This window comes from Eretmochelys imbricata, chromosome 1, assembly GCF_965152235.1.
Source record: "Eretmochelys imbricata isolate rEreImb1 chromosome 1, rEreImb1.hap1, whole genome shotgun sequence".
Classification (NCBI taxonomy): domain Eukaryota; kingdom Metazoa; phylum Chordata; order Testudines; family Cheloniidae; genus Eretmochelys; species Eretmochelys imbricata.
In genome coordinates, this window is record NC_135572.1 from 38,439,755 (window position 1) to 38,465,067 (window position 25,313).

At 41.2% G+C, this 25,313-nt stretch overlaps 2 protein-coding genes across 4 annotated transcripts in view; one reads left to right on the forward strand and one right to left on the reverse strand.

The window, feature by feature from the left end:
• Positions 1–994: 994 nt before the first annotated feature.
• On the forward strand, positions 995–21,275 carry ACAT1 (acetyl-CoA acetyltransferase 1). Of its 2 annotated transcripts, none has more exons than XM_077808883.1 (12): positions 995–1,147; positions 3,380–3,427; positions 5,003–5,120; positions 5,798–5,893; positions 6,173–6,273; positions 8,885–9,028; positions 11,549–11,699; positions 12,710–12,805; positions 15,450–15,563; positions 16,012–16,076; positions 18,584–18,741; positions 20,776–21,275. In XM_077808883.1, the coding sequence occupies exons 1-12, from the start codon at positions 995–997 to the stop codon at positions 20,894–20,896; spliced, it is 1,365 nt and encodes a 454-aa protein (XP_077665009.1). In that variant the 3' UTR covers positions 20,897–21,275. The 2 variants fall into 2 exon arrangements, with proteins under 2 accessions (XP_077665009.1, XP_077665020.1); XM_077808894.1 differs by lacking the exon at positions 995–1,147 and adding an exon at positions 1,770–1,862.
• A 1,958-nt stretch (positions 21,276–23,233) lies between these two features.
• The window catches only part of NPAT (nuclear protein, coactivator of histone transcription), a 32,625-nt gene continuing 30,545 nt past the window's right edge, over positions 23,234–25,313 (reverse strand). For both annotated transcript variants that reach the window (XM_077808867.1, XM_077808860.1), the window contains exon 18: positions 23,234–25,137. In XM_077808867.1, the coding sequence (XP_077664993.1) occupies positions 25,060–25,137 (78 nt within the window). In that variant the 3' untranslated portion in view covers positions 23,234–25,059. The remainder of the gene's footprint in view (positions 25,138–25,313) is intronic.

The window sequence follows — 25,313 nt, forward strand, 5'->3', positions numbered from 1 at the left end:
GTTAGGATTGCCAGGCATCCAGTTTTCGAGCGGAAAGCCTGGTCAAAAAGGGACCCTGGTGGTTCTGGTCAGCACTGCTGACCAGGCTGTTAAAAGTACAGGTGGTAGCGCAGCAGGGCTAAGGCAGGCTTCGTTCCTGCCCTGGTTCCAGGCAGCTCCTGCAAGCACCCAACATGCCCTGCCTCGAGTGCTGGCTCCGCAGCTCCCATTGGACAGGCACCGCGGCCAATGGGAGCTGCAGGAGTGGTGCTGCTGGTGCAGGCACCAGGCGCTGCGCAGAGCTGCCTGGCTGCGCCTTCGTCTAGGGGCTGGACGTGCCAGCTGCTTCTGGGAGCAGGGCGGAGCCAGGGAGCCTGAGGTAAGCGCTTCCCCCCTGGAGCCTGCACTCCCAACCCCCTGCCCCAGGTCAGAACCCCCTCCTGTACCCCCAACCTCCTCTGCACCCTACCCCTCTGCCACAGCCCTGAGCCTGCTCCCTCACTCCACACCCCTTGGCCCCAGCTGAGAGCCCTAAACCCCTCAGCCCCAGAACCCGCACCCCTACCCGGAGCCCTAAACCCCTCAGCCCCAGAACCCGCACCCCTACCCGGAGCCCTAAACCCCTCAGCCCCAGAACCCGCACCCCTACCCGGAGCCCTAAACCCCTCAGCCCCAGAACCCGCACCCCTACCCGGAGCCCTAAACCCCTCAGCCTCTCCCCTCGCTGTCCTAGCCCAGTGAACGTGACTAAGAGCGGTTACCCTGGGGGGGGGCTGGAGTGAGTGGGGGTGGGGCCTCAGCGAAGGGGCGGGACACTGGGCAAAGCAAGGCGGGTCGGTTTTGCACAATTAGAAAGTTGGCGACCGTAGTAGCAGCGGGCATCAGAGAGAGGAGCCTGGGGGGGAGGGGCCTGTGGCACTTAGTAGCCTATTTCCCACCCCCCAACCCCCTCCGACCCACCTCACAAGCCCCGCCTTCTCCTCCAATGGAATCAGCCCCTTGCTGGCAGGAGCCAATGGGAGCGGGCGGGGGCCGGAGGAGCGGCTCCCGTTGGCTGAGGGAGGGGGCGGCCGCGCTGAAGGTGAGGCGCGGGGCCTTTTCCAGTGGCACTCGGGCGGGGATGGCGGCGGCTATGCTGGGCGGCCGGGAGGTCGCGAGGCTGCTGCAGGTGAGCGGCGGGGAAGGGGGGGGGGGTAGGAAACACGAAGCCCCCGCCGCGGAAATGGGGCCTGTCACCGCGCCCGCCCCCGCGGGCGAGGCGAGACCCCGCGCCGCGGGCTGCCCGGGGCCCAGAATCCACCCCGGGTCGGGCGAGGGAAGCGCAGCGTGGGGCGCCTCCCGGGAGCTGGGGAGCTCGGCCTGGGGTGACCTGCCCAAGGGCAGGCGGAGGCGGCTGTGGCCGGAGGCCTAGCCAGGAGCCTTGACCCCCCAAGGCCACCCTCGTGCTGCGGGCGGGGGCGCCCACCCTCGACCCTCTTCCTCGCCGCCACCAGCAGCCCCGCTGCAGCCCCCCCCGCAGTCTCCGGCGGGGCTGCCCGGAGACCAGGCTGCCCTAGAGAGGGCAAGGCTGGGGCGGGGGTTCGGGATCGGGGCGCGCTGCCACGCCAGCGCCGAGCCTGCTCCTTGGGTCGAGGGAGCCGAAAGCGCCCGTGGCAAAAGGCTGAAGTATCAGCAGAGGTCAGCCACGTTGGTCTTTCAGCCGCCCGCCCGCGCGGCCGGCCCCCGTTGCGGGAGGCGGGGCTGCGTGCGGGCCGCTTTGAGCCAAGCGAGCCTGACAGCCCCAGCCCTTGGTGCGGCCCAGTGTTGCGAGCCTCTGCCTTGGGAAAGGGGATGAGGCAGGTGAAGCACCCAGACAGACATTCGTGGTTTACGCAAGGGGTCAGGTATGTCCACAGAACCAAAGTTGAGATCTTATCAGCTGCCAAGGTTAAAAAAAAAACCGGTTGTCTGTACATATAGGTACGCGGCACAGGCAGTGCGAACTGCGGTCAGCTATGTTTTGCTGGGTGTTCGCGTATTTGTACAATTGACTGAATAACATGAACTGTAGATAGTTTAAGATAAAAGGCTGTTACCCTTGTTAGTGGTCAGGCCGTTCTAAGAATAAACTACTCTCTGGGATGTTCAAATAAAACCGTAAAGGGATGCAGTCAGCTTTAAAGTTTACCCATTTTTCAGAAAATTTCACACCTAAAATTGTTAGATAATTACCCAAATTGACGATAAGTGAAAGATTAGAGGAAATGTTTTCTTTTTGTTCATTGAACGTTGTTAAATGCATAAAATTATATAGGCAGTTTCCTTCTTCTTGCTTGTGAATTTGTTGTTCCTGTTGTGAAGCTAAAATTTTAAGAAATCATCAGAACTGGCATGGGGACTCAAGGTGGACATAGTACCTGAAAGTACTTTTTAACTTTTCTTAAAATGACTAGAATATAATTTATGGTGTTCCTTCAAAGTCCTTAAGTGACTATTAATTTTAATTAACTTACCTGAATATATTATTTCAGTAAAATGCTAGCGGTTTGTAATCTATGTATACACTGTCTAGTGAAATAATTTTACTTTTTTTATTACTTTAAGCTGCTGACTTAAACTCTTAAGATAATGTATCTTTTAAAATAATTTTTTTATTTAAAAAAAATATAATGAATTTTCACCCCACTGTGAGTACATCTAGTAATAGGATGAAGTTAACAGTAGCTTAAGAAAGCTTATGCTCAAATAAATTTGTTAGTCTCTCAGGTGCCACAGGTACTTCTTTTCTAATTGTTCTGTTGTCATCTTTTGATGCTGAATCCTATGTTCACCACCCATTTTACAAATCACATATGCCAGTGAAATTGAGCTCTAGAAATTAGCTACCTTTGTAATGCTAAATTTAGTGATAGCAGTGAAAAGACTAAAGGAACAATGGGGTTGAATAATCAAAACTTGTAGCAGCATTCTCTACCGATTCATTGCATGTAATGATGATGAGAAATACTGGAGCTCCTATATCTGAGAAGTAGCTATTACGTGATTAAAACTGACAGAACTTTTTTAATCCATACTTTCCACAAATTGCTTTTAAAAAAAGATATTTAATTTCTCAGGAAAGATTTAATCACAGATGATGTAGTGAGATCTCATCTCTCATATTTGAGATGTTATTACTTTTGGAAAATATACTACAGAATGTTTACCACATTTGTCAACTAAATGAACCAAGTCCATTTTGTGATGTATTAGTTTTTTATTTTTTCCAATGTTTCTTAACTTGAAAAATTTAGTAATTCTCGGTGTTTCCCAGTCACTTGTAAGAAATGCCCAATTTTCACAATATATCTGTTACTGAGCTGAAACATCAGGTCACCAAAATTGGGAAGTAAAATTTTGAAAATAATTTTCTTGTTTTTAGGTTTTGAAATATACAAACCGTGGTTATGCATCACAGCGCACTTTAAATGTAAGTATTAAGTAGCATATGGCTACAAGCATTGGTTATGATAAACCATCGCTACTAGCCTGCTTTTAGAGTCTGATCTTTAAAAACTTGAGCATTGCAACACACTTTCAATGTAGAGAATGTGTAACTTGGCCAAAGTCACACAGCTTGTCATTGGCAAAGCTGGGAATAGAATCTAGGTCTCCTGACTCCCAGTGCCCTGCTCTCTAACCACTGGATTGCAAGGACTTCTGTTTGAGAGAGGTTTCAGAATAACAGCCGTGTTAGTCTGTATTCGCAAAAAGAAAAGGAGTACTTGTGGCACCTTAGAGACTAACCAATTTATTTGAGCATGAGCTTTCGTGAGCTACAGCTCACTTCATCAGATGCATCTGATGAAGTGAGCTGTAGCTCACGAAAGCTCATGCTCAAATAAATTGGTTAGTCTCTAAGGTGCCACAAGTACTCCTTTTCTGTTTGAGAGAGATTACTTAAAAAAAGCATAGAAACCCTTCCCTTCCCCACCCTCCCAACTTGTAATCGGACCAGTACGTATGCTAAGACATCTTGGTACGTGATAAGCTTGAATAAGAATGTTTGTTACCTGTCTCTCACCTAGTATTAGAACAGTGTTTAGATTTTTTTCTAAAATCTGTCTGTATCGAAATGTCAGATAACTTCAAAGTGCACAGTGCCGCAGAGAGGTTGGGAAGGCAGGGCATCATGCTTCTGTTAAATTTACAGGGAGCTGGTCAATGCTCTCTCTCTCTCATTTTGAAAATTTCACTCAGCACTTACCTGTGTCTGACCTGGTCTGTAACTGAGGGCATCTGAATTTGTCTGCCTCTTTGTTAATCCTGTTACTGTTTACTTGTGGAGTGGGAGGAGAGTAAATCAAGTGACACAAGGTATTCCATCCAAAATCCTGCCTACCTCAGTAAATAAAGAACCAAGGGCCTGACACATCTTGGTGCTGAGTGTATTTGACTCCCACTGAAACATGGGGGTTGAAGGTGCTCATCAACACCATTGAGGAAGCATTCAGGAACTGTCCCCAAGTGGGGGACACAGACTTTAGTCCCTTCAATGTCAGTACATCATACTGCCATCAGATTGATGGGCTAGCTTAGCAGGCAGACTTGTTCATGGGGCGGGGGGAGCTGAGTAAAAATAGGGGTAAAAGCCATGCAAATCTTCATAATACTTAAAATAACCCCATATTATGTTGTAATTCAAAATAGTCAGATGCAGTGAGCTCCTCGATAAGGAGTTGAAAGTCATACCTTGTTTCATTCAGAAGTTAATTTATGGTTAGCCCCACAAGAAGATCTTTGACATTGGCTAAATTATCATGACGTTTTTAATGTCTTGTTTCTTGGGCAGGTGTCTCAATTAATATAACATAAAAATTATTAAAATGTTTGTACTGCATTGGCACCTAAAGTCCGTGACCAGTTTGGCTCCCACATTGTGTTGTACAATTGTATACTGTACAAATGGTTCACACTTTGTTTTTTCTCTGAAACAGTGACTAAGTTAAAAGAAATTTTATGTTTTTAAATACTGTAACTCTTACCACATATTATATTCTACTAGGAAGTGGTCATAGCAAGTGCAGCACGGACTCCCATTGGATCTTTCCAAGGATCCCTTTCATCGTTGCGAGCCACTGAACTTGGTTCCATTGCAATAAAAGGAGCAATTGAAAGAGCAGGTATGTGTAAATATTTGTTCACAAAACAAAGTTACACATTGCCCCAGTGAACAGTATCAATTTGTATCTTGTTTTGAAAAAAATAAGTGTGTATGTGGGTGGGTGAGTTTTTAATCTTTGAGATCTTAAACTTTTATCAGTTGATACAATTAAAAAACAAAATCTAAGCATGAAATGTGTAAAGCACTTAATGCCTGATTTGAGTGCTTTTGTTTCAGTGTTGCTTTTAAGAATAGATTAGACTTTTAATCAGTGGCCTATGTGAAATAAAATGTTAATCTGGTTTCTGCTGGTTAGGTGTCCACCTTCCAAAACCTATCACCACATTAAACACTGATTTACAGTACTAAGACATGGAGATGGAATTGCTCTAATGGGTTGAAACACACTGCCCAGGAGTTTGTTGAAGGCAGCATTCCTGGTGGTTGTGCTGTTTTTGTTCTGTGGATGCCTAGAGGACTTTGGTCTCTAGAGCAGTCTTCAGCATTTTTTCATGAACCATAAGTGTGGAAACCTGCGAGGCGCTCAATGTAGCTCTGTGTGCTGTATTTTAGCCTCACTGGAGTAAAATCAATGCATTTTATTGCCAGTGTTAGATTGAAAACTTCATGTAAAAGGTAAAAATACTAGTCTATTGCTTGTCTCACTTAGAAAAAGCCTCTTGATTTATTTTATAGGTATTCCTGCAGAAGAAGTGAAAGAAGTGTATATGGGTAATGTGTTGCAGGCTGGACAAGGACAAGCTCCAACAAGACAAGCACTACTGGGTGCAGGTATTAACATGTTTTTGTTTCTGTGCTTAAAGATCTAGAGAATTTATACTGCATAGAGCTGCTATAGAACTGTAGGTACAGATCATAACTATTTTACTTTAGATGAAAGTTAGCCCCTTATGAAATATTAGTGATGGTGAAAGGCAGTTTTTTTTGTAATGAGGGGCAGTGCAATGAGATTAGCAGCTAATAGTTAAATGTTAAAAATGGATGATGTAATTAAATTATAAATAGAATAATGTTGTTGTCTTGGTTGATTATTATATTTACTTGTCTCAGGTTTACCAAACTGTACTCCTGCTACAACTATCAATAAAGTTTGTGCTTCTGGAATGAAGTCCGTCATGATGGCAGCACAGAATCTGATGTGTGGAAATCAGGTATGTGAATTTTAGTGCCCGTTAACTTCAAACATGAGATCTGATTGCCAAAATGTGGAAATTCTGATCTCTGAGAAATATGAGACTAATGTGGTGGTTTCCTGCTCATTATAATATACTGCTTTTTGTTTTTGTGCTTATACTGCTTAACAAGAATTCATATTTTTTACATAAATCCTAATTTTGAAGATACACAGTTAACAAATTCGTTTATTTAGAAATGTGTCTCGCATATATCTTAGGATACAGTTAATAGTGGTGGAAGTAGTTGTGGTCAGTATTATAAGCTTTTCCTTTTAAGGGGAAGAGAAGGTAGAGAAGCAAAATACCTAGATCTTAACCAGGTTTCTTTGACTCGTGCCTCTTGTGTAGACATATACCGGTAGTCAGAACTAGAGACTACTCTAGCATAACCCTTTAATACTCAATATATGCTGACAGAAGAGTTTTTCCTGTTATAGGAAAACCACCCGCCTCAAACAAAGTTAGCTGTGTTGTCTGAGACCCTCTTCTGTCAACATAGCTGTGTCTTGGGGTTTTGTTAGTATGGCTCCATCAGTGGGGGTGTGATTTGTGGGGTTTTTTTTTTTTTTTTACCCCCGACTGACATGTTATGCTGATGTAACCTTTTAATATAGACCAGGCCTAGATTAGGAGAAAAAAAATCTTATCTGCCAATTATGGTACATCTTTGGAAAACCTACCTGCTGACATAAATATTCTTTCATTTCTTAAAATATGCGCACACTCTCTCCTCCTCCTCCTTGGTACAGTTACTGATATCAATGATTTAGGCCCACTGCTTAATTCACACCAAACCCAATCTGACCTAGTATTAAGGGCTTGGTGTAGAGCCTGAAGTCAAGGGGAATCTTTTGCTACTGACTGTACTGGTCTTTGATCAGGCCCTAAATGGTATTCTTGCCATTAACTTCAGTGGGATCAGGAACAGGTCCAGTACTTCTATTTTAGTAGCTACTGCTGGGATTAGTAATTCACATTTAATGAATATTCATACCTTAGGTTTACATTTGATGGAAGCAGGCCTCACACTTTGTAGGGGCTCTCATATTTCAGAGAATTAGAGATTTGACCTGAAGTGATTATGCATGCCTGATTCCCACAGTATGTCACTGTCTCTCTACCCACTTTCCTGGATTCAGCCCTAATTGACTGTAAGTAGGTCTTAGAAACTATATAATTAGAGATTTTTTTCTCCAGCTGCACACTCAGTAATTCTGATCCCATTACAGTTAATGACACAACTCCCATTGACTTGAGTGGATATGTGATTTGTACTGTTTTAGAGCCTTTACTGGATTTATAGATTATTTTTTAAAAAACTGGAAGGGCTGGAGACGTAAAATTATATAGGATCAGAATAACAAAGCTTAAAAAAAAGAACACTTTTAAGAAATCTTCTGTTCCCTTCTCTGGCTTCCCATTTCTGATTTCTAGTCATAAATGCCTTTGAGTTCTCTCTACTGGCCATCTCATCCTCATGACTCTCAGTTGTTTTTACTGGATCCAGTGTACACCTAATACTGAACAAAGCATCATTACTTTAAATCTTACCATAAAAAAACCTTCCTTTTCTTAATCCCGTGACTGACTCCTTGTAAAGTATCCTATATGAGGATGCAATATAAAAGTGTTTTACTGAACTTTTCTATAGACTACAGAAAAGCATTAAACTTGCAGTTTTTCTTATCCCTACCCATATGTAATGCACTGCATTAAAATGGTTACATGTATTCTTCATGCTGAGACTCTAGAGACTTCATGTGTGGCACCCCAGGGAATGGTCAACCACATCTTACAAAGGATGATAAAACTGCAGGAACTACTTCTTGAAAACCATGTAGAAATATTAATAAATGCACATACTAATTAAATGGAATTTTGGGTTCAATGATAAAACTGTTTAAAGACTCCTGTTTGTTGCCAGCTTATTAACAGACAACGTGGTAAACTGTGTTTTGAAGTTGGGTCAGATCTTTCCACACTGTGAGACGACACAACATTGTATAGAGCAGCCAGTACTTCATGTGAACAGATCTCTCTTTCTTGCCGGTGTCTTAAATTCTGAAACAGCTGCTTGTCCTGTAGATATAACATGTTGCTAATGGAGAACTGAAATGGAACAAATATGCAAAACTAAGACTTTTTAATAAGAAAATTCTACTTTAATCTTGGAGGCAGTTGCATTTCAACAATCGAGGTGTAGGAGAAAGAAAATGCTAATTGATGTGAGATGGCCAGAGCACCAGGGCAGCGAATGAAAGATTAAAAAGAAATACTGGCTAAGAAATTTGTCAAATCTTTTTTTTTTTCCCCTCAGAAACTCTCCCTGTTGTAACTTTCCTGTAACTAATCTTCAAGACTTTTTGCTTCTCAATCTTTTGAAATTACAGCTCAGACACAGAACATTGGTCATGTTCACTACACCAATTAAGTGTTTTCACTCTTTTACTGTTACACAAAAAATAGAAGCAATTTTGTTAGAAAATCTGTAACATGTTTTCTAATCTTTTGTTATGTAGGAAGAAATTTTATATAAAATGGCTTTTATTGTAATTTACTTTAACATATGCTTGTTTTGTTTGAGAAGGATGTGATGGTGGCTGGTGGGATGGAGAGCATGTCTAATGTTCCCTATACAATGAGCAGAGGGGCAACACCTTATGGAGGAGTGAAGCTGGAAGATTTGATTGTAAAAGATGGCTTGACTGATGTTTACAACAAAATCCACATGGTAATTATTGCTGTTCAATACTGAAACATACGGCAACATTCTTTTTTTTTTTTTGCCTACCATGAACCTACTACCAAACTCAAGAGTTTATTAGTAACTGTTTAAATGTTGGTTCTGGCATGCCTGGGAAATGAGGGACAGGACTGGTTCGGAAGAAAGGGTTCTTCCACTTTCATGATTCTTATTGTGAGCGGTGTGGAGAGGCTAGGCAGATCGAAATTCAGGAGCAGGCAAAGTGGTTGTTTTGTGTGGCTGTGTGTGAGGCCTTTCTGAAGAGTCCAGGACAGTGGTAGACAGAGACTCAAGACCCTGGTGTATGCTGTAGAATGCGCAGTTGATCACTAATAACTCACTATTCCTTCCTTCCAGGGGGAGACCAATAAAACTGCTCAACCTCCCTGAGGGCATCCACTTGTGTGGCCCAGCATGGTTTCCCTGTTACCTCCTCTTCAAAATATATATGTGAGGTTCCTAGAGGAGAATGAGATTTGAGACTATCTGTATTCTCTCTCTCTCATCTGATACCGCCTCATAATATTTGATTCTCCTGGTTCCATGTCAGCTAGCATCCTGACCATAGCTCACTGGTTTAAGATGAATCCAGATAAGATTGAAGCGAGACTGGTGGGCATTTTGAGGAACTAATGATTGTTCTCCCCACTGAAGGAATTCTCCTACCCAAAGTCTTTATTGGATGAGTTTCTACTCCTTGCTTCCTAAATAGTAGCAGTTGCACAAATAATATTTTACAATCTTTGTCTGGCCTATAGATTAAAACATTTCTTCACTGATACAGACTTCACCTTTGTTATACATACCTTGTTCTCCTCCAGGCTGGAGCAGTAATGTACTCTGCATAAGGTTACACAGTCTACTCCCTGTTGAAACTCTATTATATGAAACCCTTCCTTTGTCCCCTAGCATGAGAGACATGCTGCAGGGGGAATATATGCCATGCTGGGGGACAAGGAAGAGATTCAGCTAATGCAGGGTTTTGGATAATCGAGCTGAGACTACTGGTTAGGACTGTGAGGAAGAGGAGGATAAAGATCCCTTGCAGCCAGTGGAGACCACCCTGCTGCTGAATGGTTCCTGCCCAGTACAGGGAGCCCCTCTGCAGGTTCGCTGCCATGGGAGTGAGTGAACAGGGCCATGACAGAAGAGCTGCAGAGGGCTTCCTGCGCGGCCCCAGGGCCGGTGACATGCAATCCCTGAGGATGCAAAGTTATGGGGGGAAAGAGGAGGGGCGGCTGTAGTCCCGACGGAGCAGAGCCTCCCCACCCAGCCAGAACTGTGGAGGAGGACAAGCCTCTGTCACCCTGTGTTTGGCTAGATAGAGGTATAGAAATTAACTCACTTGTGTGAGGAATTAGAGAAATGCTCCAATCAAACTAATGCAGACCAATCTCTACGCAATGTTTTATACGTAGACTTTGCTATAGAAACAGTATAAGTTTAACCAAATGTGCATGCAGATATTTAGGAAGTTAGCCTGGTGACCAAGGAGGAGGGGTCTAGCTCCTTCTCATCTTCAGAATAACTTTCCCAGGTGGACTTAGTGTATCTCATGGAATTGGTAATGGGATATATTACCCTTCACCTATGTCACCAGTGAATGTATAGCCCGTGTTCGTAGTGAATGAGATTTGTAACTGTTGGTTCTATGGCTGTTCAGTAACCTGTGTGAAATGAGTTAGGTGGTCGCAGTCAAGTTAGAGGATAGTTATATATACAATTTTAAAAAAAAAAGAGAGAGAAATTATCACACTGTTCAGTAACCTGTGCAAAAACTTAGGTGGTCTCAGTTCAGCTGTTGGATGAAAAATTGGCACTACTTGCCAATTTGTCATGCACTGCTGAGAATCCAAGGACTGAATAAGATCTGGAGATTGAAGTACCCTTTCAAGCCTCGAAGGCAGTCCCACCAGTATAGGAATGATGTGCATTGGTGAGAACTGTGTGGATGTACTGTTATGTGGCTAAACAGGGCTTCAGAGTGTCGATCCAAGCCATTTCAAAAGCATTAAATTCACACTTTTTTTTTTTTTTTTTTTAAATTATAAAGGCCTCATTAGGAACATTAGAGAGACAAGGTGGCTGAGGTAATAGCTTTTATTGGACCAACTTCTGTTGGTGAGAGAGACAAGCTTTCGAGCTTTTTGGTGTGGCTCAAAAGCTTTTTTCTCTCACCAGCAGAGAAGTTGGTCCAATAAAAGCTATTAACCTCACCCACCTTGTCTATCTAATATGCTGGAACTGACATGGCTACAACTACACTGCATCCGTCATTACGATCATGGGTTTCTGGCTTAAATTACATCTGTCCAGAAAATTGCTCACTAACTTCCGTTGTGAAGTTCAGATTCCTGTAGCAGTTGTCACAATAGAACCTCCTGGCAACTGTAACACTTAAAAATTCACTTCAAAAGTTCTGTCACATCCATTTAAAAAAGATAGGAGTTAATCTTCCCATCTACATTTCTGGTTCATGTTCTCAGAATGGTCTTTGTTTTCCCCTAGGGTAATTGTGCTGAAAATACGGCTAAGAAGCTTACTGTTTCACGAGAGGAGCAAGACACTTACGCTATAAATTCTTACACTAGGAGCAGGACAGCCTGGGAATCAGGAGAACTGACAAAGGAGGTTGTTCCTGTCACTATTTCACAAAAAGGTATTATGGAAATACATTCTAAAATTTTTTTCATGTTAAAAGATGTTAAATTGTGCAGTGATGAATACTAACATTGCAGCTGGAATGTGCAAATTTTGGGAATATTTTTTACATTTCTGTAGAAAAACAATATTCTTAGCTTGCTTTCTGGCAAACACAGTTGGTGACTGTTTATGGTAATTTTTTTCCTCTTTGTTTTTACTGAGGTATTGGAGTTATCCATCCTTCTTTTGTAACTTGCTTGAGTGTTACAACATAGAATAAGTGCTAGCTAATGTGGCCTGTAATTCGTCTCAGTTTGTTTTTTACTATGTTAATACACCTAATTGATCTGTGATTTTTTTTTTCTTCTCTCTCTCCACCAGCCTGGGAGGTGAATTGATAAAGGTCTTGTCTTAACAATAAACCTGTTGTGGATCAATGGGATAAAGGAGCAAGCTTGTCAATTTTGTGTCTTTCTCTTCAGAGCTAAATTAAGTCACATTTTTATAGAAATAATACGTCAGGGTGTCTAAAAATGGAATGTAGCATAGAATAAATGAGTGCAGAATACCTTAGGTCAGTGGTCCCCAAACTTTTCAGGGTTGCGCCTCCTCTTATCTGTCTGTCTCCTGCCTCCCCCTCGGGGCTGGGAGCGAGGACGCAGCGTGTGTGTGTAAACGCGGATGGGGTAAGGGAGCTGAGGCTGGGAGCAGGTCTAGGGCTGGGTCTGGGAATGGAGCTGCAGCCAAGGGCTGAGGGCGGGGCCAGAGCAGAGCTGGGATGGATGGTGCTCCTTCCCCACCCCTTGTGGGGGCTGGGCCGGACCCACCACACCCCCCTGAATGTTCCTCTGCGCCCCCCTAGATTGGTGTGCCCCACAGTTTGGGGACCTCTGTCTTAAGGGTTACTTTTTGGATAAATCATAACAAAAATAACCTGGTGAGGTGTCATGTGCATCATTGTGCAGCTTTTCATGCTAAAATGCCAAAAACTGATTGAGTGGCTTTGATTTGGCATCTGTATTTCAGGGAAACCAGATGTAGAGGTGAAAGAAGATGAAGAGTACAAGCGTGTTGATTTCAGTAAAGTTCCAAAGCTGAAGACTGTTTTTCAAAAAGAAAATGGTAAGTACTGTATATGGAGCAATTGATTTTTTTTTTAATTTTTATTTGTTTTTACAGAGCAAATTCTGTAGACAATATTTTAAGTCTCTCCACACTAAGCCAAGTAGTGAAGAATAGTTTCCAATTGAAATTACTGGGACATATGTAATTATTTTATTAAACACAGACTTCGTGCTTATTACCAATATGTTACTGATGTGTTGCAGGAGAGGAAGGGATGTATCAAATTTTAAATTAAAGATTTCCACAGCTCTAGTTGCAGTCAAAGGTGAACTGCTTTACTTGAAACAGGGACTCTGGTGTTTGTCTTTTTTGACCGAGTTCCTCCAAAGTATGTTAGCAGGAGGACCATGCTTATCTTCAGTTGAACACAGTAGGCTGCTCTTGTTCAGGGCTTAACTTTGAGAGCTGTGTATTCTTATGGTACTTAATTTCAAAAAATAAAATCTCAAAACTCTTTCAAGTTGGACCACATTGATAGGAGGGTGAATAACATATTCTTTCCACCCAATGTATTTTGACCCAGATAAGCTGTTTTCAGGTAAAGACGAATGATTTCCAGATAGAAAACATAGGAATACAGTGGGCACCAATTACAGCAGCACTCTTTGTTGCCTGGAGAATTGGTCTTATAACTGGACAATGTGCAGCAGTGTTTCCTGGAGAAATGCAAGGTCTGGTTTAGTGACGGGCTTTAATGGTTTTCACTTGAAACAGGTGATAATTGTGGGGGAATCAAACAGCAAAGTTGGTCTAGAATTGCAGTTTCCCAAATGTTCTTGTAAGTGGAATGCTAATACTGAAAAGTAGATGTCAAGATGAGTGTCTTTCCTGGAGAAGTGGTACATGAGTGTGGGAGCTGTATCTGTTTTGTTGTTGCATAGTATGGAACATTATTGCTTTGAGTGCTGATCCAGTCCATTTTTCATTCTCTTCAGGCTTTAATTATAAGTTGAACTTGTTTAACTAAGAGATTGCTTCTTCAAGTGGCTCTGCATATTCCCACTTATGGGTACTATGCTGCTTTGTGGTACCTAGCCACAGAACCACCTAGCAGGGTCAGCTAGAGCGCTTTTGCACTCTTTGCCCCTCCTGTCCAGTCTCACCGATGTTCTGAGAGCAAGACTTGTATAGGGGCTGGAGTGCCCTCAGTACCTCAGTTCCTTCTCGCCGTGTGCCTGGATGGATGTGAACAACTCTAGTCTCTTTGGAGTCAGAGCCCTTTTTATTGTTAGGATAGTTAGTGTTAGCGATTATTTTTTCCCCTGTCAGTTCTGCCAGTTGCTGAAATTTGCAGAGCTGCAATCTGGACTTTGGCGCACATCTTCACTAAGCACCGTACTTTGGACTTGGCCTGTAGGGCAGATGCTGGATTTGGTAAAGCACTACTTCGGCCCTTATACAGTTAAGACTCTGTTCCTACTTCCAGGTTAATTTTCAGCACTGCTTAACAGGCTGTCCAGTAAGTGGGAATATGCAGAGCCACTTGAAGAAGAGATGGAAGTTACTTACTTGTAACCAGAGTTGTTAGAGATTGCTCTGCATGTTCACACTCCCACCGGCCTTCCCCTTTTTGTCAGAGTCCTTGATCTCTGGCTCTGATGTAGTGAGGGCACGCTCTCTCGTATATAGCCTCTCCCTTGGAACATTGGGGATGCTGAGGGAAGGGGAGAGGTGAGGTGCATGACACTGCTCTCTCTAGCTGACCCTGCTAAAGAAGGCACTACCACAATGCAGCGCAGTACCCGTAAGTTGGGAATATGCAGAGCCTTCTCAAAGAACTCTGGTTCTAAGTAACCAACCTTCATTTTCAAATCTGGTTTAATCTGATGGAAAACCTTATATCGGGACACTTAAATTGATTTTAAATCTGGCATAAATCAATATGGTTACAGGCTTGGTCTACACATACAGTTTACAACAGTGTAACTTCTTATTCCAGTGGGAGCATGTGTGCCTTCACATGCATCTGTCTCCAGTGGATGGATCTCTGAAGCTAAATCTGTGTAGTTGCCACACTTTTTTGCAGCCCTGTATCGATTGGAGTTAAATTGATTATTGGTAATGTGGAAGCCATTACCTTACCTAAGCAAGATACACCAATTTAAACCTGGCTTAAATTGGTGTAGGTGTCCACACGGGTTTTTGCACCAATTCAATTTAAAAGCTCACCTTGAGAGTATGTTTACATTATACTACAAGCTAGGGGTGTGATCTGCCAGCTCATGTACACGTACTTGAGGTAACTCAGTGAGAGCTAGCACTTGTGTAAGTAGTAGTGTAGCTTCAGTCGCACTGGCAGTGTTGGAATGGTTTAGCCATGCCAAGTACAAACACTCCTGCAACCTGTGCGTATGTACTCAGCACAGCTAAACCATGCAGCCGCTGCCTATGCTACCACAGCTGCACTACTAATAATACTCATGCTAGCTCTCATCGAGCAATCAGGAGAATTTGTATGCGAACTGGGAAATCACACTCCTAGCTTGTAGTGTAGATGTAGCCTTAGTTAAGCCAGTGCCCCATACTTGTATAGACAAGAGCTCAGATTCAGGGCCCCTCTGCCAGATAAATGCATTGGAAAGAGATACCTGAGCTATTGCGTTTTCCTTCCTCTGTTTAAATACTGTTCTACTTTTTTCAGGAACAGTAACTGCTGCCAATGCCAGCACACTGAATGATGGAGCAGCTGCTTTGGTTGTGATGACTGCAGAGGCAGCCAAGAGACTTAATGTCACACCACTTGCAAGAATAGTGGGTAGGAATTTTTCCAAATGCCTCTCTCGAGTACTGTGCTGGAAAATACTCTTCTGATTTGCCATGTGACTTGGAATCTTGCTTTACCAGTCGTCTTTTTCATGGGGGAACATGGGATAGGTTCATTGGTAGGAAGGCGCAGCTGTAACATAACTTGAACTGTTCTTTTAAATTTGAGGAGCCAAACGTGCTTTGACTCCTGATCATAGCCAGCCTTTCCTGAATGGGTTTATGTCTAACACATTTTAAAAGTAAAATCTGAAAATATTACCATACTGTTTGCATACAAGCACACACAGTTCACAGCCTGTTTTCAGGAGTCATTTTATTTAAATGAATAGAAAAATTAATTGGTGGAGGAGGGGAGTACTGGACATGTATCCTGTATAGGTGAATATTTCCTTTGTGAAAAGTGATAAAAGATTTCTATAATATTTATGGTCTTACAGCTTTTGCAGATGCTGCTGTTGATCCTATTGACTTTCCAATTGCACCTGCATATGCTGTTCCCAAGGTAGGAACAAAACTGATCATTGCTGAATATAAAAAAAAAAATTGTAAGCTTGCCTAAATTGCTCCAGTGATCCAACATGCATTTTCCTCTGATTGGAATACAGACAATATTTGCATCGTAGATAAAGTGTAAAGTAGTATTGATGTTAGGGTTGCTTAGCCACAAGAATAATTCCCATGCAAAGTGTGCATGTAGTTTTCTGTTCTAGATGGGTTTTTTTATTAAAGGAACACAGTCCCCTTGAAATCTAGTCAGCTTAAAGAAAAGAGTTGAAAGTAGTTACAGGTACTTCCTTGCCCCTCAATACCTCTGCCAGTTTTTTGTGGTTTAGTCATCCTGTTGCTGTCTGAAAAATCCTCACAAACAGGAACACAACATAAATAGGCTATCAAGTCAAATACCCAAAGTAAACAAATTAGAAAATAGAAAAAAATATTTCTTATTTAGCCATTATAGTAACTTCAGGTGTTACAAGTAACAAGTGAAAAAAATTTTAGACAGAAGTCTGATGGGATTTGAGTCAGTGTCTCAACAAGGAACTAGTTAAATGATGCTGTTCATTGTATTAAATAAAGGCTCTCTCTGTGGGTATGACAAAAGTAGGTAAAATAAAGCTGACAACTTTCCATGTTCTTCTGTATTGGCACTTGCTATGCAGACTCCTTTAGTGCCAGACTGTGGGATTAATAGTGTTGCCTGAGTTGAAGTTAAGACAGACCTGTTAATCTCAATGCTTGAGAGAGAATCTAGCTGGGTGGTTTAATTATTAAATTATTCTGAGCATATCAAAGCAATTATCAATAACTAAGGCCTTGCCTGCACCTGAAGGATTTTTTTTAATACAATCTAAGGTATGAATTTAAACTGATATAGCTATACTAGTATATAACACACACACACCCCTCCCCCCATGTGGGCACTTTTGTTTTGATCTAAACAGAAAAAAGTCTTATCAGAATAAGTGTGTCTACATGGTGGGGTACAGGGCTGGTATACTGGCGTAATTGGTAAAATGTTCCTTTGTAGACTAGTGAGGAAATGTGTATTTGGCAGCATCAGATTAACCGAAATCTGTGGAAAATATTTGTCAAATGTGTTGGTTGTTTGAGCTGATTTATGGCTTTGGTCAGTAGAAAAGGTTATGTCCATACAACCGTAGCTGTTTCTTAAAACTTAACTCACTTCACTGAATTACATTGATGGAATTATTGATGTGTTAAAACCAATTTAGCTTGCAAGGTATAAATATTAAAATGGAGGCTTGAGTCCTCAGGTGTTAGCATTAATGCTAATAACTAGATAGGGATGTCAAACTCATTGTGTAGGAAAGGCCAAATTTATTTTTTTTAATTATGGTGCTTGGGCTGGGGCATAAATTTATATCTATGTAATCCTCCTCGATCCACAGATCTCTCACTGATGTTGTGGTGATTGCATAAAGATCAAGGTTAGAAAAAAGATTTTTATGTAACATTTTTAAGTCAGTTACATTCTGCATCACTTGGGAAAATATTCTCACTCTTAGGACCTACCACTGTTTCTCTTCTTGTCCTCACTTCTACATCTCTACTGCTTTACTGGCTTTGGTCTTGTCTGTACTTAGAAGTTTTGCATCCCTCCCGAGTTTAGATAGTTATAGAAGTAGAAAAGTGCGTATACTGGTATAGCTTATTCCAATTCAAGAACTCAAAGAAGCTATACTGGTATTATACCATACCAGTATAACCGGAAGCAAAAAAAAAATTCACCCCCCTAACCAGTAGTGACACCGGTAAAACTTTTAAATGGCTTGTCTTGCCTCCTTTTTTTTCCCTCCCCTTCTATTTTCTTGTTTGCATCAACTCCCAGTTTGCATCCACGGGCTTCACTTCCACTCCATTTCCAGCTAATAAATAGTTGCTGACATGTGAAGCATCATCACGCGACTGAGGCTAATGGAAAAGGGGGAGTGAATTTCCAGAGCTGTTGTTTCGAGCTGTCTGCAAATGGGGAAGATATGTGTCAGTTAACCTTCCAAATGAAACACAGCGTATTTGTAAGCATGAGGGCAAAGAAGACAGTTTAGATTTTGCAGAATCTGAACATGCTACACAACCCCCAAAAGTACATCAAGTAGGCTTTGTGTTTGACACCTTCAAAGTAGAGGCTCTGCACTCTTTTCTTTTTTTCTCTGCTGGGCTTCCCTTGAGCTCATTTCAATTGTGACTTAAAGCCAGATCTAGAGCCACCGTAGCCCTGTTTTTACAGGGGCAACTACTGAGATGTGCAGTCTTCTGTACAATCCTTTCTTTGTAGGAAATAGTTTTAACACCACTTTTGAATAATGTGTATCCGAGCTGGGAAACTGGTGAAAAGCCCTGTGACAAGGGGAAGCTTCTGATCCAGGCCGAGTGCTTCACTGGGTAACTTTCAACTAGTTATAGGAAGTGTAACATTGAATTCAAAACAAAACAGGACCACCGGGAAGTGCTTTTGGATACATAACTTTCACAATGTTTTATTTCTAGGTTCTTAGTGATGCAGGATTGAAAAAGGAAGACATTGCGATGTGGGAAATCAATGAAGCATTCAGCGTTGTAGTCTTAGCCAATATTAAAATGCTGGATATTGATCCACAGAAGGTGAACATACATGGAGGCGCTGTGTCTTTGGGACATCCAATAGGGTAGGTGAAGTACTCCATTGTGTGTTTTTTGTTTGCACTTTAGGGTAGGTCTTATTCTTGGACAGTATTTGTTAAACACATCATTGCGTTTGTGTGCTTGGGCCATGTTTTTTTAACTCTTCCATTTTGTCTTTAGTTTTTTAAGCCAGGGGCAAAGGCTTTTGCTAACTGTCACAGGGAGCCAGTCAGTAGGAAGAACCGTGAACAAGAATTGATGATGGCAGTTTGGTAGCAAGTCCATTTTAATTTTATCCAAGGCTTAACTTTCAGGGCACTGTGAATCAGGCTTGGTTGGAGGTTCACCTTTCTCCTCAGTATTTAGCTCTTCTATGCAGTAGACGAGCAAGATTGGGAACCTTTTCTTGGATGAAGAATTTTCCTTGTCCCCCATGAAATTTATTTATTCAGTTCATTTATTTGCTCCCATCACCGTTGTCTTGGTGCATGTACCATTTTTTTCCCAAAAATTTCAAATTATTTAATGCGTTAACCAGGAAATAGACATTACTCTGATCAGCATCAACTGCAACAGTAAAGCCACTAATTAATGTTTCTGCCATGCTTTCAATATCTATTGTACTATTAAGTATTTGTTATGCTGACTAAGCCCTCCTACAAAAAGCCAAAGTTAAATAGAGGACCTTCAGGGCATAGTGTAAAGACCAACAGACAATTAAACTCCAGGTCTAGGGCCCTCTACTGAAAATACCCTCACATTTGATCTCCGCTGTTGTGTAAGGTGGATCCAGAACATTTACTGAATGCCTAGTATTGCAGTTAGAAGCCAGTGCAGTCATTGGAGCACTGATATAATGTGCTCTCTTCAGTTTAACCCACCTAGCCTCCCTTCCCCTTCTCTACCCCCACCCCCCAAAAAAAAAAGTTGTCCCCCATTATGAAGCAGCTGTAGTTTCTGAATGGTCTTAAGTCTTTCCCAGTAATCTACTTTGGAGGTGATAACTGGCATTGTGCAGATCTACTGAAGAAAAATAGCCCCAATCGTCTAGCTAAATACAGATTGGAAAAAACCATCGGGGATTCCAGGAGCAAATGGTGATCCAGAAGTGCCCCTTCAGTTGCAAGCTTTGTTGGTAAAGATGTTAGCCCCTGTGATTTCAGGAGTGGTCCTAACATCTTCCTTGCCATATTCTGTTGGCGTCCTCTGACCAAATCAGCATCACCATAGTCTTCTCTGGATAGGTTATTTTCAAAAGTCCCTCTCTCTGTAAGTATGTAGGGCCCTGATCCTGCAAACATTTATGAACTAAATGACTGACTTTTGTGCCAGAATGCTTGTCTACACTTAAAACACTGCAGTGGTGCAGCTGGACTGCTTCAGTGAAGATGCTGTCTACGCCGGTGGGAGGAATTCTCCTGTTGGTGTAGATACTCCACCTCCCTGACGGGCAGTAGTTAGGTTGATCGTAGAATTCTCGCATTGACTTAGCATTGCCTACAGGGGGGATTAGGTAAGTTTAACTGCGTTGATCAGAGGGTGTGGATTTTTCACACCCCTTGTGTGACTTAGTTATGTTGACAATTTCCTAGTGTAGACCAGACCACTGTGTTTGATGGCTTAGGGTCTTAATCACAGCAAAAGCAGCACCTCATTGTACATCCTCAAACTTGTAGTAGATGAAGAAATCGGTGCACAAAACCACCACTTGAACAAGCAGCTGCTCTCAAAATTCTTTCTTCCTACGGTGGTGGCAGCATGGAAGAGACTTATGTGCATCCTGTTGTCTTTTTGAGAGAGCTGTGCTTTGCAATGCAGCCCAGTTAATTCAGTTCCAGCAGGGAATAGGAAGTCAGGTATTTTAAAGAGCTGTGTTTAGAATGCTATTTACATAAAGACAAAGTGGAAAAACTGGTGGAAAGTTGCTTTTATTACTCTTAAGTATGGGTATTACATACTTAATCTGAGGATGCAGTGCTACAGCAGTACTGCCATTTGAATCTGTTGATTGTCTTAGAGAAACTTGTGTAAAATCAAGATGACTTCCTGAAAACTAAACTGTTTTCTTTTCTACATAGAATGTCTGGAGCGAGAATTGTTGCTCACATGGCCCATGTGCTGAAGCAAGGACAGTATGGTCTTGCAGGAATTTGTAATGGAGGAGGTGGTGCTTCTGCGATTCTGATCCAAAAGCTGTAGTCTGGCTGGCTGTTGAAAATACCAAACCTTAAAATTATCTGAGTAAAATAATCTGAGTGGTGGTGGCAGTTACATTATTTATGGATTTCCAGATAACACCCACTTTAACTTGGTTTTCTATAGTATTTCTCTAAAACCTTGATCAGTCATGCTCACAGCTGTTTTGTACCTTAAACTAATTTAGTGCAGTTTTTTACACAGTGTGAACTAAAACTTGTCAAATTATGGTAAACTACAAGTTGTCACTAGACAAAGACTGCCTACTCGGGATGTAGCTGTTCTGTGGATGATCTCCCTGCAAGTAATTATTTGAATGAAAATTGTTTTCTTTGGTGAATAATGAATTGATATTAAATCATTCATAGATCTTTAAAATGGACACATAGCTTAAGTGCTGAATTTTTTATTTAAACCTGTAATATCTAGTTCAAGTTTTTTTCCCATGAAAGTCACCTGGCAGTTACTTACCTGAATCTTGTTGTTGGAACGTATCTTTACAACAAGAGCATGAGCCTAGCTTGCCATCAACTGTTTAGACTTCTACAGTTAACTACAATGCTGGAGGAGTTTTTAAACCAGCTTTTCATTCAGGATTTCTGCAGCACTTTGATTAGCTTTAACCCTATTGTTACAAAATAGTAACTGACCTCATAGAAGACCAGTTTGTCAGCTACAGCTAAAAATACTTAACCTTTGGATTATGCACAGATAATTGGCATTTCTCATTTGTCAGAGGGCCTTTTCAGTTTAGTCAGAGATAAGTGTTCACTTGCAGAGTTAACTAGTATAACCATATCCCGTTAAGTTCACACCCTACTTTATACAATTACAGCTTCCTGTGAAACAAGCCCATCAATCTGTGGTATCCAGAAAAAACTGGCTGACAATTGCTTATGTTCAAGTAAACTACTGTCACCTTTGTGCTAGTTCAGGAGCAGTTTTAAAAATTTTGCCTTCTGGCCTGATTCTGTGCTACAGTTTTGATGACTGTTTTGAGCTGAACAGATATATCCAGATGCAAACTTAGAAAGATCAGAATATGTATTTTCACTGAAGATTCTGCATATGGTTTGAAAACAATGTCCGTAGAATAGGTGGATGCAATTCTAGTGCAGCTTTGAGGGGGTGTAAGAAGCAAAGAAATGACCAGTCCTCCTCTAGTTTTCATAGTACTAGCAGTAATGTAAACTTTTAGTTCTTTAAGCAGGTGTTTCAGCTGATTACCTAAAGTCTGTCTTAGCACTTTTTTTTTCCCCAGTGGTGGTCTTTCACCACGTGTGAAAACTTGCGGTCACTAGCAGATAATCTACCAAATTGGCGACAGCACCAATGAATGTTTAACCTGAATGAATAGTTTTGGTATTTAGATATTCTTAAATTTACCTCTGTTCCCAGACCTGCTCGCACACAGGTCTTTTTAAAAAGATTTCTAAAATCACAGCCAACATGTGTACTACACAAGCCCAATGCACTGCAACTAGCAGCAGCCTGCTTCTTTGAAGGCTCTGTGTATGTTATACTACCAGTCTCCACTCCTTCATTTCCTAGAAGTCAACCCATATGAAAAGATTTGGTCTTTTGATTCAGAAGTTGTACTGAAGTTGTTAATTCACTTTTGGCAGTACCCTGGTCTTGTCAAGAAACATACTCTGGCAGTAACCACTCAAAGGTGAGGCAGGTAACTGGTTATCGTGTACAAGGTACTTGACAAAAACACCAATTTTGAGTCTGGAAATTATGACTTTGATGCAAGCACACCTGAAACTTAAAATCAGAAGTAACTTCAACCCTCCTCTACACAGCAACATTTCATTCTGTCATGACTACACTACCTTCCTTACAGCAGCTTTAAATTGATTAGCTTCACAAGTCTTGCAGTCTAATCTGTTGGGGGTTCTTTGAATATTGTTCTTTATAGCTAGCTCATGTGCACCTCAGAAAAGCCTATACAACTGGTAAGACTTCAGAGGAAGACTAATAGGGGTTAAGGATTTCTACTTAACCTCAGTCCAAGCCTGCCTCCTTCTCTATGGCAACATTAATACTGGAAAAATGATAGCTAAAGAAGTTGAAGGCTTTGTGTAAAATAGGTAATATCAAGTCATTGAAAAACGCTACACCTTTCTTGCACCAAAGATGACTACTCCCTTAAAACATCTTTCAAAAAAAGAAAATTCAGCTATACCATTTCATGTTTTATATTTCTGCAAACAGACCTGATAACTTAGCATTACCACAGTCCTCTGAAGATGTAAAGCAGAGCAAAAATGAAAGTGAACTGAATACCAGCATAGGACTGGTAAAGGGCTGTTTGGTACATAAAATCAATAGACAAACTTCTGGATTAAAACCAAAATATTTATTCAAGCCTTAAATGCTATGCAGTATTAAGTTAGTGGATAGGTTTAATATAAACATCTACTGCATAATATTTGGTTCCTTAGGAATCCTTGGATGCTATTTGAAACACTGCCATGTCACCATACAGATCTTACAAGAAAACTATTACATTATTCAGTAACATATCAACAAGTTGAGAACAAAGAGGAAACACACCACTGCCAGTGAAGAAAATTCTGCAAAACAAGTTAGACCTTATACCATTTGGAGTAGGGATTAGGACTAGTGATCAGAAGAGAGTTGTTTTATTAATTTGTATATATACCAATTCCTATCAAAATACAGGATACATAGGAGCTTTGTCCTGCCACCTTCTGTTAATCACTATGTTGAACTACCCTACCGGATACCACCACAGTCTACCTTCATTTTGAACTAAAGGTGAAGCTAAAAGCTTTTTAAGTAGAACAAACAGGAAGCTACCCTCTTGACAATGCAAAATAGGGTTGAAAGAATCATCTTTCCATTAGAGTATTTTCGATTCTTAGTCTCACTACATCATCAACTCAGACCCCCCACCAAAAAGTAAAATTACAGTGGAAGACCCAGGAGAGAGTGAGTGCCCTGTTCACTGATTGTTAGAAATCCTTAACAGTATTGCCAATCTCTAAAAACTCACTACCTACACCAGTGAAATATTTCACTCAAGCTGTCATTGAACATTCTTCTTTTCCTTTTGGTAAGCCCTAAATCAAACTCACTACCTTTTTGAGATTTTTTTTTTTTCCCAGCAACAGTTGTGTTCATTTGAGTCCTGTAAGTACATGGCATTTACTAAATTAGCTAGGGTATTTGGATTTCAGTGAGCAAAACTTCCATTCCAATCCAACATAATGCAGAATGTTGCACTGCTGATCTCCAAATGATATGCATGGATACAGAACTGAGCCATGTGAACCAAACCCCTTTTCACTGTTGAGAAAAACTACATATAGTCTGGCTATTAAAATTTTAAATATTTAAAACTTCACTATTTTAAATAATTTTTGCACTTCAAAAGATACCATCGTAGCTAGCAAGATCTGCATTTGGCTAAGCTGGTAACTGCTGTTTAAGATTCTGTAAAATTCTTAGGCACCTTTATTGGAAGATAGTACACCTTTTTTGTGGGGGGCGGAAGAGACAACGTGTGTTTGTGCCCATTACTCTCTCCTTTCAGGGTATCTTTCATCACCCATGCAGTTTTAAAAAGTAAAAAAGCATCTGACAGAACATGGTGTGGAGGGGTAGGAGAGAACTCTACTACAAACAAATTAACAGTCTGATTTGAGAACCCCCAATACCTGTTGTAAAAGATGATCCAAATGCTTAATTTCCCAGTTCTTCTCTCAACTGCCTTGTTTAAAATCAGCAGTGCTGCAAGGCTTAGAAATGCTGAGCTACAGAATCACTGCCCTCAAATTCACAAAATGACGAAGCAATTTAGATGGTAAGTAAAGAACTCTGCAGAACATAAACATCTGGTGTTCTAGGAAACAAACTAAGAACATTTGGTTGTTTACAACTCTTCTCACAATACGTTTGTACAATACTTACATTATCCAAACAAGTCTACCTGTACAGTTTTGTAAATAAATGGCTCTACGTCACTGTAAGTGCTTTCTCAAAAATAAAATATACCAACTTAGAATTCTATTTACAAACTAGCAACCTGCTTCAGAAACAGCATGATTTTGCTATAAAGTGAAACTTCAGTGCACTGAAAGTGCAGCTCACCCTTTACAAAGCGACACCTTGTTTTAAATAGTCATAGTTCAACTACTTTATTCATCATAATGCAGAGATAACAAGAACTTGTCCACATCCATTCCAGCTGGAAAACAATGTGGCAGCTTCTTTTTCTGTTGGGAGAAGGAAAGGCTCATGTTAAACCCTAAAATCATGGAGGTGAAAGTTTGAAAATTTCTTTCTTTTGCTTCGTGCTTCCCCATCCACATGCCGAAGAGGTAAATACAAGGCACTTATTCAGAAAGTGCCACATCCTTGTATTAAATTACTGTATACATGTATTTTAATT